Below are 14,664 nucleotides of genomic sequence, written 5' to 3'. Positions count from 1 at the left end.
AAAGCCTTCCTGCCCCGCGTCTCCCCAGGCTGGGTTTTGCTCAGCCCCCGTTAGCATGACCCTGTGGTTGGTGCTTCACTGCTCCCTCCCTGCAGTTTCCCTCCCCTCCCTTCCTCTGGTTTTCTGCACCTATCATGCTTTTTCCGTATCTTTCACACCATAAATACACACGAGGAAAAAAATCTGCAAACTCGTATGAGTCTCAATTATCTTAAAAATTGAGATTTTCAAATATGACGATAGAGGAAATATTTTGCTAAGGATTATTTTCTTATGGCACATATTTTCCTGTAATACATTACACAGATTTTCTTCGTAATATGACCTAAATCAATCTACTAGATTTACTGCTACGCCAAGTAAAGTCTTTAAAAAAAAATTATCACCCACTGTTTCAAAACAATGGGGCTCTGGCAGATTTTTAAATTATGTGCTTCATCTTTTTCAAGCTTACGCACATAAAGCAGTGACTAAAGGTTTACGTGTCGATAAGAAAACTGAGAAGTGAGCTCGGTTTTACACTGACACTTGCACAAACTCATCCGCGGGTGCGGATAACTTCCGATGCCTAGAATTGCAACAAAACAGGCCTCACGTGGGCAAGTGTGGCGACCCCGATCTTCGTCAGGGTCGGCTGCATGCTTGCCTGGTGCTCCCCCTCTGACACCGGGATTCATGGGAGTCCCGGTGAAGTTTTCCCCTCCGCGGAGCTAGAAGGAGCTAGAAGGCCGTGGCTGGCCTGGGTCGCTGTGATGCAGGGAAGGAGCCTGTCCCGTTCCTGGGCGTGGGGGGCGGGGGGAGCCCGATTCAGAGCAGGAGAGACGGGCTGCGGGAGGGAGGCTCGCGGGTCTGATGCGCTCGCTCACTGCCAGGCGCTGCTTTCTGTGGCGCCACATGACTGACACGTAACGTCCTGTCCCCGCTCAGGACCGCATCTTAAGCACCGGCATCCTCCTCACTACAAGCCTTCCCCAGAAAGATACTAAACGGTTCAAAAAGATGTCTGAGAATGTACGAACGAGCAAGCTGCTTGAGCCTCCAGGTCCAGCCGTGCTGCTCCGGAGGCAGCAGGTGCCCACGCACCCTCCCTCTCCCGTGTAACCTTGTACCCTCCGTCCCTCTGCCCATCTCGACGCATGTGGAAACAGTCCCAGACGGCCCGTGGAGGTGGACGCACGCGTTCCCTGGAATGGAGGAGACGAAGACGGGGCCCATCTAGCTGGAAACCTGAATGTCCGCGGAGGAGTCTCGGTGGAATGAGTGCAGAGATGAGATCTCTCTGAATTTGGAGCCGCAAATTCTCAGAACGAATCAGTGTGACAGATACACAACTAATACACATACTAAGCATAACGTTCATCAATAAAACATTTTTAAATTAAATGATTGCTTTGATTTGCAAAATCAAATAAGATGGTGCAGTTTTTAAGGCCCGTTTACTCACATCTCTCCTAAGATGAGTTATAGCATGTGTGATTTTTTTTTAACCTCAGATCCGTAGCAGTTAACTTCCACGTATGAATGTGCGCACCTGCAGCCCCCCCGAGCCACACGCCAACACAGGCACATGAGCGTCGCGTGCGTGAGCTGTGCTTTACGAGAACCTTCCAAAGTGAATCGGCTGCCACGCACAGTCTGCCTTGGAGAAATTAGAATGCTTTTCCGGGGATACATTTGAATACTTCGTCCCATAAAATGAGAGCTTCCTGATGCGCATTCTTATTTATGTTTTCCTTTTTTTCCTCCATGCAGAAAAGACCTGCTGGTATGCTTTGTTTTACCACGTCACATATCTCAAAATTTACAAAACCTCCTGCTTAACATGAGAGAATTCCAACTATTGAATATTTTGAGATCTTTCCTAAGGTTTGCCTTTTCCTCAAGTAAGCTATTTGTATGCGAGAATGTTCTCGGTGATGCAGACAAGAGGCTCCGGGTGATAGAGGACCGCTATTTCCCTGCCTTTACCGTCTCGAGTCCATTCTGCCGGACTGCTGGGCTCCCAACGACCCTTCGCGGCGTGGACACGGGTGGGAACGCATCGTCAGTGCGTGGTGCTGCTGGAAACCCACCACCGTTAGCTTAACCCAGTCTTTTCTTGAGGGAATACCCAGAGGTGTGGTTTGAAATATGCATCCATGTGTGTCTGTGTCCATACGTGTGTGTGAGATCCACACAGACACATCGCACACGCCGAGGGTGACTCACTGTGGACGTTCTCTTCACAGCTCAGCAGTGGTGCAGACACCCGGGTCTCCTAAAGGGAAGGGCCACGTGGTTTCCCCGTCAGTGTTGACTCTGTGAGGAAACAGCAATTTATCGACATTTCAGCGTCTCAAAGGAACGGCTGCTCCCTCCTTTCGTTGTGCACCTAAGTCAATCTGGGAAGTGTTGGGGACCGTCCTCTTGGGTCGTGATGGTGGCCCCGGGCCCTTGCCCTGTGGTGGCTCCTGGAAGCGTGGGGATGTGGCGACTGCTCCTGGCAGGGACAGCTCTGGGTCCGTCGAGTCCACCGGTGTCTGAGGCGACCGCGCCATACAACGGAGACGGGGTATTTGTATTATCCTGTGGATGCGTCTCTAGGAAAGGCGGTCTGTATGCGTGGATGCGCGGTAACAGGCAGCGAAACCCACCTCCTGTGTAGCAGAGACGTAAAATGACGATGAGCGCAATGTTCTACAGCTTCGTACACTTCGTGACACTCGTCGGAAACGCCAGCGTGGACGTGCACGTGGCTTCCGAATGCTTTGCTGCAGCTGCTGACGCGGTCGGGACGGACTCAGCACAACGTGCTGCGACGCCCCCCACCAGCTCCCAGAGTTACGCGTTTGTCACCCAGAGAACGGGAAGCTCCCCTCGTTTCGACAGCCCGACACCTGACCCAACAGCACCGGTATCTTCGCAGAAACTATGATTTATGCCAGTGCTGCGAGCGGCATCTCAATTTCAAATTCTCAAATTCTCACAAATTAGGATGTCTAATGTTGGCTATAGCATTCTGTTTTACCTTATTTTGCCGTGAGCAAATCCAGTATTTGTGCCAGAAAATTCTTATACTGTTGTATAGTTCAAAATGCAGGAGTGTATACATAGATACGAAATATTATTAAATTATTATGTAAGTTTAATTTTATAAAGTTTAATTATATGTCTTTCGTCTGAGGAATAGACAACGAGCAAATATATTTTTAGTTTGGATGAAGGTTTTGAACTTACAAAACTGAAAGTAGCTCCTGTGAGTATCTAATTTTACTATAACAAAATTTTAATTTCATTCACATTATTGGAAGAAAAATGCTATTAATTATGGTTAAGGAAACGTGAGTTTCTTTTATGAATTTCAGTAATCCTCAATAATATGCAAATTGGCCAAGATATAATTACATTTTTTAAAAATGTTAAAAATGTGAGTGTCCTCATAAAGGGTTTACAATCTACAGGGGCTTTTTTAAAAAACATAGTTCTAGTGGCTAGGTCTCTAATATATCTTACTAAAATTAAATGCATCTCTCATAGGACAAAAAATATATTCCGTGATAATATTCACTCTTAGCAATTAAGCCCACGACAAATGCCAAGTCCTGTAATTCCCGGGGGTTAGTCACTGAGGTTGCACGCGGTGTGCCTGCGCATGTGCTCCGCTGAAGGTACCGGCTCTGCGCCCTTCCAGCTGGAGCTCTGCAGGCGACTCTTGTGAGCGAGCGTGTGCCCTCCCAAGTCCCTCCTTGTGTTACTCTGACGTTTCAGAGACGATGAAATTGATGACAGGTAGCTCTCTGAAAAGCGTATTCAGCAAAGTTCAAGTGTAAAGCTGGGTCTGTACGCTGGGAACCTCAAAGGGCCTGTACGTGATTGTGCAGAGTGGGCCTGGTCCATGGCAGCGGGGCTGGCAGGTGCGGCCGGCAGGTGGGGTGGGGGCGGCTCAGTGTGTGCAGGGAACCCCCACCCCGAATCCCAGGATGTATGTGCCCCTCAGGGGCCTGAGGCCTGGCCCCCGCCCCACCCACCACATGCCAGGAGCACTCCCCCAAGTAGTGAGAACCCACAATTCTCCACACACTGGTTATTGTCCCATCTCCCTTCCCCCCGCTTGAGAATCCCGCCCCGGACAGGCAGCGATCTGTACTAAACACGTGAGAATGTGCCGACTTAAGGCACCCCTTCCCGGGAACTGAGGAACAGCTGCAAACTTAGACATCGAAGCCCTGCGTTGTGTCTCTTGTGTCCACTGAAAGACCTGAGGGGAAGACTGAATTTTGCCGTGTGTCCGTATGACGCAGGTACGAATACTTTCTCCTTCCTGTGAGTCCACGTCACTTGTGGTAGTGCCCTTCCTTCCGCCTCGTGCCGTGGATTTACTAATGAAGTTTACCCATTCCCACGATTGCAAATAGCTCTAAATCTTATTAAACAAACCTTCCCATTGTAACCAGAACACAGAGGCTAAGTATCTGTTGCATGTACTTATAATTCACTTAAGATAATAAATGCATAAAGATGGTGACTCTTCCCTATGGTTCTGCATGGCCAGACTCCGTTTCTTACCTCTACTGAATATTTTAGCAAGTTACACAATTTACAGAGTGATTAACAGAGGTCTGTTTGTAAAGGTATTATTATTCCTTTCCTTAATTATTCCGTAGTGTGCAGATAACAGAGCAGCCACCTTCTCATCCAAGTGGCCTACGGAGATCATGTCTCTTCTGGTCATTTCAAGTCTATATTTATTTATGTATGTAATAAAAAAAGTGATTTGTGTGTGCGTCTGTCATGTTATTTAGAGAGAAGTAATCTTGTAAAAAAACATTTTGTAAAAACAAAAAAGTATTGTAAATAGCCTGATATTCTGTGACTCATTATTTTCATGTTAGAGTTTGTACATACTGATCGGTAATAAAGTATCCTTAAACCTGCCCAATGGACTAGACTCATTTATTTATTAAAAAAAAGAAAGAAACCAATTTTATTTTTCCATTTTTTCCCTGTGTTCCCAGGGAGATAGAAAAAGTCAGCATGAACGGAATTTGAGGTGTAGTCAGTGTCACCCACCGCTCTTCATGCTAATGAAAGTTTTGCGGTTTGACAATCAACCCTTGAGAGTTGTTCCATCATATTTACTTATGGCTGGTGTTTCTGGCTCTTTGGTAGAATTTTCTGAAAGACTTCTTATTTATTTATTTATTTATTTATTTATTTATTTATTTATTTAGAGAATCCCAAGCAGACTTCCCACTGAGCTCAGAGCCTGAATTGATATACAACCTCCTGGCCCTCGCCAGTGGCGGGAGAGTCATGTCTTCATGTGCCCTGTAAATCATTCCTGTGACCTTCCAAAGCAAGGTCAACAACAGTGGTGCCAGAGGAGGAAGTATACTGGTCTTGACCTTGGGTGGGAGGGTCCCGGGCTCTACTGTCAGGCTCCCCAGCGCAGTGGCCAATATCGGATGATGCCAACCCTAAAGATGGTGGCTGTGGCCTCCCCACCAGCCTGAGTCCTCATGCCAGCTGCCTAAGCCACTGTCACCCAGTGAAGTGACCTCAGCCCAGACTCCTCCCGCCTTCAATGCGCCCACTCCCCGGGGCCCTGGTCCACTCCATAGTCTGACACTTCACTATCAGCGGTGTGGCCACCATGCCTCCAACTGGTTCTTCCCTCCTCATCCTCCACCCTCCCAAGCACTCCTTCAAAACACTTCAAACCTAGCTCCTTGTCCAAGTCTTTTCCTCCACGAGCTACACTGTGGGGTCTACACATTGTTAGGGTCGGTGGGACCCCACGTCACAGACTCCAACCCCAACAAATATTTTTTCATATTGTTTGCTTTGGGGAGAGACTTTCACACAGCTTAGGGGTCTTAGGAACATGACTTTGTTACAACTTGGACAAGACCTTTACTCAGTCCACCAGCTAACAGAACAGGTCACGTCAGGAGAGGTAGGTGCGGGTGATGGAGGAAACCTTACACAGTAGGGACTGGGTCCCTTCTTGTGCCCTAGCACGTGGACACTGCCTGTCCCTTCCATGCCTCGGCTTTCCAATTCCAAGCAAGGATTTCGCCACTTCGTGGTTACTTGGAAGTTGGGTTGACCGTGTAGGGGTGCTCCGAAAACTCCAAAGAGTGTATGTGTGCGCGTGCACGCGTGTGTCTGGATTTGCCAGGTGACGGGGCTGGAACGTCAGTCCCAACGCAGAGCCCGTCGTGCCTCAAGGCCTGGCCGTATCTGCTCTGGGCCCTTCCCACATCTCAGGAGTGACACTGGGCTGCGGGGCTCGATGGGGAGACTCGGCGGCTCGAGTGACGTCTTCACAGTGACAGGATCTCAGCCAGGTGATACCGTCAGGAGCTCACGAAACCAGATGATGAGTGAAAACAATCAGAATTCAGAGGTGACGGGCAGGTGGGCGCAGGAGTGCTTGACGACGCGTGACACCGCCCAGGCTTGTCCGCATAGCAGTTAGGGTCCCATGTCCGACTCTGATGCCACCCGCGCCTTAGCCTGAGGATGGGCCCACGCTGGCGGCGATGCCCTGGGGCGTCATGTGCGACGTCACACCCCAAAGCAGGTGAGTGAGAGCGGTGTCTGGGCCCAGCTGTCACTGTACCACCGGGTGGTATCACACTTCGATGGAAACCCACGCCCTCAGGGCCATCAATCTCTTTGGCAGAAGTCCTCTTTCCTTTTTTTTTTTTTGTTTTTTTTTTTAGTAAATTGTAGATTTGCATGCGATTGTAAGAAATAATAGACATTGCCAGCATTGACCTTTGTCCAGTTCTACCAACGGTGACATTTTCCATAAACGACAGTCCAACAGCAGCGGCTGGAAGTGGGCATCGGTACCGGCCACAGAGCGTCCTCTCACCTCCCTGGCTCTACCTGCACACGTGACACAATTGTATGTGATTGTAGGGTGTGTGCACGTGCCAGTGTGTTTGAAGCACAACATCTCAAAGACACCCTTACTTAAATTAATTTTGAGGAAGTATTGTGTATTTTTGCACATTTCCCTGAGGCCGAATGCCATTTGCCTTATGCTGACTTTAAGGATACGGCCGCAGGAACGATCAGCTCCATGTGCGCTCCACGCTGCCTCGAACTGCAGTCCATGGATCGTATTCTGAAGTGGCTACACGTCTGGCAAGTTTGTCCAAGAAAACCTGCCTTGTCCGATGAAACTAAATTTAAGTGTGATTAAGATCTGTAGATTTGCAAAGTCATTCCACGGACTAACAGTAATCCGGGTGCATAGCTGTGGCCCAGAGTGGCTGTGAGGAAGGAAGAAAAGGAAAGTGACCCTCGTTATTCTTTAGAATGGTAAGTGCTGCCCAAGGAGGGAAGAGATTGCAGTTTCAGATCCACGTACCACTTAGACTGAGTTTTGAATGATCCCCTCTGGTTCTTAGCATGACCCCGGGTCACTTGCTCCCCAAACTGGCTGCCGACTAGATCCCCCGGGGAGCTCTGAAGAAGGCCAGTGTCTCGGGCGCCTTCAGATCTGGGGTGAAGCGCGGACAACAGGGCTGCTCGAAAGCGTCCCCAGCTAATTCCAGAATGCGCCTGGTGCGGAGAAGCCTCTTCTGCGACTGGGGGATAGGAGTGAATGATAAATGGCATAAGCATTCCTGCTCACAGGGCAAGGACCTCAGCGTCACACTGAAGCATCACCTTCCCACTGCGCCACAGTGAGGTTTCCTCGGCGTACTTTATGCTTCCCTGCGTGACACACAGACACGGGCACAGACGGTGGGCGTGCTTGTGAACACAGGCGTGTAGACACATGTAGGTACGCACAGATGTCACACACTCAGTCCTCTGGGAATTTATCGTGGGGAATACGGATAAAACACGGGTAGTCAAACACAGCGCGGACATCCTAGCGTGTTGTCAGTGGCGATTACCGTCTTTCCTGGCCCGGGTGAAATGGCTTTCCGAGGCGCAGCTTGCAGTGATTTACATGTAGTCACAGAGCCAATTAGAATCGATCTGTCACTGCACGTCCAGCAGATTGTGAGCGATCCAAAACGGATTCTGATTGACCTTTTTGTCCAGTATCTCCTTCCTCGTCTCAAACGACGACCCATCAAATGCAGCTGGGATCACTAGGAATAATGGAAGCCACCCTCATTCCTTTGTTGACCCTCTGGGGCCCTCTGGGGCTCCCACTGGGTCGATCACAAGGCCCTCTCCGGGGTTTACGAGGAAAGCAGCTCCTGGGACTCAGCCCTAGAGCCAACACTTACTGAGGGCCAGCTCACGGTCGGTACCTGGCTGCCTGTGCTCTTTGCACGAGCTCATTCACATCTGCGACCATCCTAAGAGGGATGGTAGGTAGCATCCTAACACTGAGGAGAGTGAGACACAAGTTGTTATGTCAGCCCAAGATGAGGTAGCTGGCGAGTGACAAAGTCTGAAGATGAAGCCAGGCCATGAGGATCAGGCCTGGGTCCTTGTGCTCAACCACCAAAGTCTCCTGCCTGCCAGCCTGCCCTCCATAAGCTCAAGTTACAAAAGGAACGATGTAGAACGTGGCAAGTAGGACGATCCTAAGCTCCCCTTGTCCCACAGATTCGACTATATGACACGTCATATAGTAAATATGGGTAAATAACCCAGAAAGTGACCTAAAGACTCTCCACAACTAAGAGAAGAGGCCACATCAAAGAGGGTAGGAAGGGTGGAGATGCATTCAGGAACGAAACTGGTCCACAGGACTATCTGCAGTTGAGGTGTGGGGTGGGGGGACACTGAGGCACAGAGAAGGCAGAGGAGCAGAAGCCACAGCATGCACCCCAGCATGGGAGACCCACATGTGGGAAACAAATCCCCATTACATTTGGCTTCGAAAACCAGAGGAGCTTGACTCTCACGTTCTTTCCTTTGATGATTTTAAAGAGAGAGAGAGAGGGAGCGGGAGTAGCGGGAGCTGCAGGCAGAGGGAGAGGGAGAGGCAGGCTCCCCACCGAGCAGGGAGCCCGACGTGAGGCTTGATCCCAGGACCCTGAGATCATGACCTGAGCCGAAGGCAGGCACTTCACCACCTGAGCCACCAGGCACCCCGAATTCTCACATTCTGACGATGAGTGGGACTTAAACACCTGGAACTTTACACATCCGCCAGGTGGGCTCTGGGAGAGCCGGAGGGCAACAGGAAACTCTGTCTCTGCCCATAAACAGGCAACACAACAAACAACACTGTTGAGTAGAACACAGAAGCAGCAGTTTGACAAACACCTGCAGGATACGGGAGGGAGATGTGTTTACTCTCAGAGCATAAGACAAAAGGGCACAGATCGTTGGGAGACTTCTCCAAGAACAAAGGAGCCAGTGGGCACCATTCCCACCACTAAACCAGCCCTACGAGAAATGTTAAAGGTGTAGTCTTGAATGGACAGGAAAGGCCGTTAGCAGTAGGAAAGTAGGTGCATGAATGCAGTAAAATTAAGGATATCTATAAAAATCAGTCAAGGGATTCACAAAACAAAAGGATAGAAACTGTGACATCACATGGGTGTCTGGGTGGCTCAGTCAGTTGCGTGTCTGACTCTTCATTTTGGCTCAGGTCATGATCTCAGGGTTGTGAGATCGACCCCGGCACTGGGCATGATGCCTGTTTAGGATTCTCTCTCTTCGTCTCCCTTGGCCCCTCCTCTCCCCCTACTCCCACTCTCTCTCTCAAAAAAATAAAAAATTAAAAAATAATAAAAATAAAATTTTAAAGTGTGACACCATATACTTAAAACATGGAGGGTAGGACCACAGAATGGGTATAAACATAAGCAACCACCTACATAATGTAGGCTGCTATATGCTCAAGATGTTATCTATAAAGCTAAGGGTAATCACAAATCGAAAACCACTAACAGATACACAAAAAATAAAAAGAAATGAATCCACAAGTGTCACTACAGAAAGCCAATAACTGTGAGAGAAGAGAGCAAGAAAAGAAAGGGACACCGAAAACTATAAAAACAACCATAAAGCAATTTTTTAAAAATGCAAAAACTATCATAAATAATCTCACCTTACAACTAAAGGAGTTAGATAAAGAACAAAGAAAACCCAAAGCCAACAGAAGGAAGAAAATAATAAGGATTACAGCAAAAATAAACAAAATAGAAACTAAGAAAACAACAAGAAGAAGAACCATAGGCCAATATCTCAGGATTTCTGATAAACATAGGATGCAAAAGTCCTCAACAAAATATTAGCAACAAAATCTACTCTGCCTCTCTCTGTCTCTCATTAATAAATAAATAAAATCTTAAAAACAAAAGGTGTGTGGGGGGGGGGGGGCGATCCCTGGATGGCTCAGCAGTTTAGCGCCTGCCTTCAGCCCAGGGTGTGATCCTGGAGTCCCGGGATCAAGTCCCACGTCGGGCTCCCTGCATGGAGCCTGCTTCTCCCCCTGCCTGTGTCTCTGCCTCTCTCTCTCTCTCTCTCTCTCTCTCTCATGAATAAATAAAATCTTAAAAAAAAAAACAAAGCAAAAAAGCAAAAATAAAATATTAGCAACAAAATCCAACAATACATTAAAAATTTTGTTCACCATGCCCAAGTGGGATTTATTCCTGAGATTCAAGAGAGGTTCAATATTCACAAATTAATCATATAAAAACAAAGGAAGTATAAAAACCTTATGATCATTTCAATAGCTGTAGAAAAAGCATTTGACAAAATACAACATCCATTTAGGATAAAACCAGTAGGTTTAGAGGGAACACACCTCAATATAATAAAAGTCATCTATGAAAAACATAGCTAACGTTACACTCAGTGGTGAAGAACTGAGAGCTTTTCTCCTAAGATCAGGAACAAGACAAGGATGTCCACTCTCACTATTTTTATTCGACAAAGTACTGGAAGTCCTAGCCACTGCACTCAGACAGGAAAAAGAAATAAAAGGTATCTAGATTGGTAAGGAAGAAGTGAAAAAAATTTTTAAGATGATTTATTTGAGAGAGACAGAAAGAGATCAAGAGAGGGAAAGCAAGGGATCCCTAGGTGGCTCAGCTGTGCCTGCCTTTGGCCCAGGGCGTGATCCTGGAGACCTGGGATCGAGTCCCGTGTCGGGCTCCCTGGGTGGAGCCTGCTTCTCCCTCTGCCTGTGTCTCTGCCTCTCTCTCTCTCTCTCTCTGTCTTTCATGTAAATAATTTTTTTAAAAAAATCTTTAAAAAGGGGGGAGCATCCCAGGTGGCTCAGCAGTTTAGTGCCACCTTCGGCCCAGGGCGTGATCCTGGAGATCTGGGATCGAGTCCCACGTCAGGCTCTCTGCATCTCTCTGTGTCTCTCATGGATAAATAAATAAAATCTTTAAAAATAAGTAAATAAACAAGAGGGAGAGCACAAGGTGGGGAGGAGGAGCAGAGGGAGAGAGAGAGAATCCCTAGCAGACTCCCCACTGAGCGCAGAGCCTGATGCAGGGCTTGATCTAGCGGCCCTGAGATCATAACCTGAGCCAAAATCAAGAGTCGGATGTGTAACGAACTGAGCCACCTCGGTGCTCAAGGAAAAAGTAAAACTTTCACTCTCTGCAGATGACATGATACTATACAGAGAAAACTCTAAAGAATCCTCCAATAAAATACTAGAAGTAATGAAAGAATTCAGTAACGTTGCATGATTCAAACTCAATATACAGAAATCCATTTCATTTCTCTACATTAATAATGAAGGAGCAGAAAGAGAAATCATGAAAACAGTCCCATTTGCAGTTGCATCAAAAATATAAAATCCCTAGGAATAAACTTAAGCCAGGAAGTGATGGTTTGTACTCTAAAAACTATAAAACACTGATTAAAGAAATTGAAGATGACACAAACAAATGGAAAGATATTCCACGCTCACGGACTGGAAGAACAAATACTATTAAAATAGCCATACTACCCAAAGCAATCTGCAGATTTAATGAAAATCCTATCAGAATACCAGCAGCATTTTTCAGAGTTCAAACAATCTTAGGATTTTTATGAAACCACAAAAGACCCTGAATTGCCAAAGCCATCTTGAAAAAGAACAGGGGCACCTGGGTGGCTCAGTCAGTGGAGCGTTGGCCTTCAGCTCAGGTCATGATCCCAGGGTCCTGGGAGTGAGCTCTGCCCTGGGCTCCCTGCCCAGCAGGGAGTCTGCTTCTCCCTCTCCTTCTGCTGCTCCCCCTTCTTGTGCTCTCTCTTTCTCTGTCAAATAAATAAAATCTTAAAAAAAAAAAAAAAAGGAACAAACCAGGTGGAATCACAATCCCAGATTTCAAGTATTTTATGAAGCTGTAGTAACCATAACAATGTGATACTAGCACAGACACAGATGCACAGATCAGCAGAATAGAACAGAGAGCCCAGAAATAAACCGACAATTATATAGTCATTAATCTTTGACAAAAGAGACAAAAACGTGCAATGGGAAAAAGACAATCTCTTCAACAAATGTTGTTGGAAAACTGCACAGCTACATGCAGAAGAATGAATAAGACCTTATAACCCACACAAAATACACTCAAAGTGGATTAAGAATCTAAATATAAGATCTGAAACTGTAAAACTCCATGAACAGAGCACAGGCAATAATCTTTCTGACACGGGCTGCAGCAGCATATTTCTAGAAATAGTGTCCTGAGGCAAGGGAAACAAAAGCAAAAATAAACTATTGGGACAACATCAAAATAGAAATCTTCTGCACAGCAAAGGAAACCATCAACAAAACTAAAATCTAAAAGAGTGGGAGAAGATATTTGCAAATGACATCTCTGATAGAGGGTTAGTATCCAAAATATATAAACATATAATTGAACATCAAAAAATCCCCCAAGTAATCCAATTAGAAATGAGAAGACAAGAACAGACATTTCCTCAAAGAAAACCTACAGATGGCCAACAGACACATGAAAAGATGCGCGACGTCACTCATCATCAGCGAAATGCAAATCAAAACCGTGAAGAGCTATCACCCCACACCTGTCAGAATGGCTAAAATCAACAAAAGAGGAAACAACAGGTGTTGGCGAGTATGTGGAGAAAAAAGGAGCCCTCGCGCGCTGTTGGTGGGAATGCAAACTGGTGCCGCCGCCACGGAGGGCGGTGTGGGGGGTCCTTAGAAAGAATAAAAATGGAGCTGCCATCTGATCCAGTGATTCCACTACTGGGTATCTATCCAAAGAATACAAAAACACTGATTTGGAAAGGTATACGCACCTCTGCCTCTAACGCAGCGTTATCTACAATTGCCGAATTACGGGAACCAGCCAAGCGTCCGCTGGCTGATAGGCTGCACGGAGGACGAAGATGCCGTCTCTATATGCAATGGAATATTAGTCACCATAACAAAGAATGAAATCTTGCCATTTGCAGAGACATGGATGGATCTAGAGGATATAATGCTAAGTAAAATAAGTCAGTCCCAGACAAATGTCATATGATTTCAGTCATATGTGGAGTTTGAAAAATATAACAAATGAACACAAGAAATAGATGAACCAAAACAACAGACTCTTAGCTCTAGAGAGCAAACTGGTGGTTCCTCCAGGGGAGTGGCGGGGGGATGGAGGAGCAGGTGACGGGGAAGAAGAGCACACTGGGAAGGGCACTGAGTCCTGTACAGAATTGTTGAATCACCAAACTGCACACCTGAGACCAATATGACACAGCACGTTGACTACACTGGAATTGAAACTTTAAAACAAGGCACTACTATGTAGCCTGTAAGTGAGCACAGTTGTGTGTGTGTAACACTGACGTGCGTGTAACACTATGGATCCATGGACAAAATGTGCAGGATTCTGAGTGGATACGATACTAAGCGCATTTATTTGTGTTTAGGGGGAGCTCAAGTTCCACGTCCGTGTGACTGGCTGCGAAGACAAGTCTGCTTGGTTGACACCGTTATGTTGTTGGGGTCACAGCTCACGGACCCCATGCGCTCCGGGCGGCACTCAGAGCTGCTGAACTGACTCCCGTGGGGCCTCCCGCCGTCTCCAGTCTCCGCACACAACCGAACAGCCCCACTTGGCCCACGACCTAGCTTTTCTTGAAGTAGGACTTGGCCATGTGCACTGAGGCCGATGTGGGAAACGCTGAACATCTCCTACAGAATCTTCCCCTGTTTTCTCTCCTCCGTCCCTTATGCAGATGGGTCAGAAATCGTAATTGTTATTTTACGTAGGACGTTATCCTTACTCTAGTTTCTGGGTATATTTGGGAGACCCTAGGACTTTTGAGGACTTAGTCAAGACTTGAAGAAAAGCGCGGTGTGTAGATACACCCCCGTTTGGGCTGCGGTGATGCAGCGCGCCCGGTTGGCTACGATTTGCGTGGTCCGCACTTGTTACTGCTTCCTGTCAAAAGGCCCATCGGATGGTAAATTAGGAAGTTGAGGCTGGAGGGCTTACGAAGCCAACTGCTCAGCAGCCCCTTTTGCAGGTGGGACTTTTGCATTGGACACCCCCAAGCCCTGGTCCGCCCGACAGTAGGAGGGGACGGTGCGCGGGGCTCCGGGCTGCGCGGAGCGCTCCTGCCCAGCGGCTCCACTCAGCCTGCGAGGTGAGAGATGCATTTGGGGGAACATTTCACGTGGGCAAATCTTTCTCAGTTTTGCTTTTTTTTTTTTTTTTTTTACTCTACCTGTACAGAGATTAGTGGTTACTGTCAAATGATGAATGTAAATACCATTAATTA

At 47.2% G+C, this 14,664-nt stretch overlaps 1 protein-coding gene and 1 long non-coding RNA gene across 3 annotated transcripts in view; one reads left to right on the top strand and one right to left on the bottom strand.

Moving 5' to 3' along the window:
- The window catches only part of LOC140629079 (anosmin-1-like), a 186,393-nt gene extending 181,480 nt beyond the window's left edge, over window positions 1–4,913 (top strand). The window contains exon 14 of the mRNA XM_072818483.1: window positions 928–4,913. Within this exon, the coding sequence (XP_072674584.1) occupies window positions 928–986 (59 nt within the window). The 3' untranslated portion in view covers window positions 987–4,913. The remainder of the gene's footprint in view (window positions 1–927) is intronic.
- Window positions 1–14,664, bottom strand: part of LOC140629081 (uncharacterized) — a 528,858-nt gene that overhangs the window by 35,351 nt on the left and 478,843 nt on the right. The gene's annotated exons all lie outside the window — the stretch shown is intronic.

Source organism: Canis lupus, chromosome Y (genome assembly GCF_048164855.1).
Source record: "Canis lupus baileyi chromosome Y, mCanLup2.hap1, whole genome shotgun sequence".
NCBI classification, from domain to species: Eukaryota; Metazoa; Chordata; class Mammalia; order Carnivora; family Canidae; genus Canis; species Canis lupus.
This window is presented reverse-complemented; position numbering and strand designations above follow the sequence as displayed.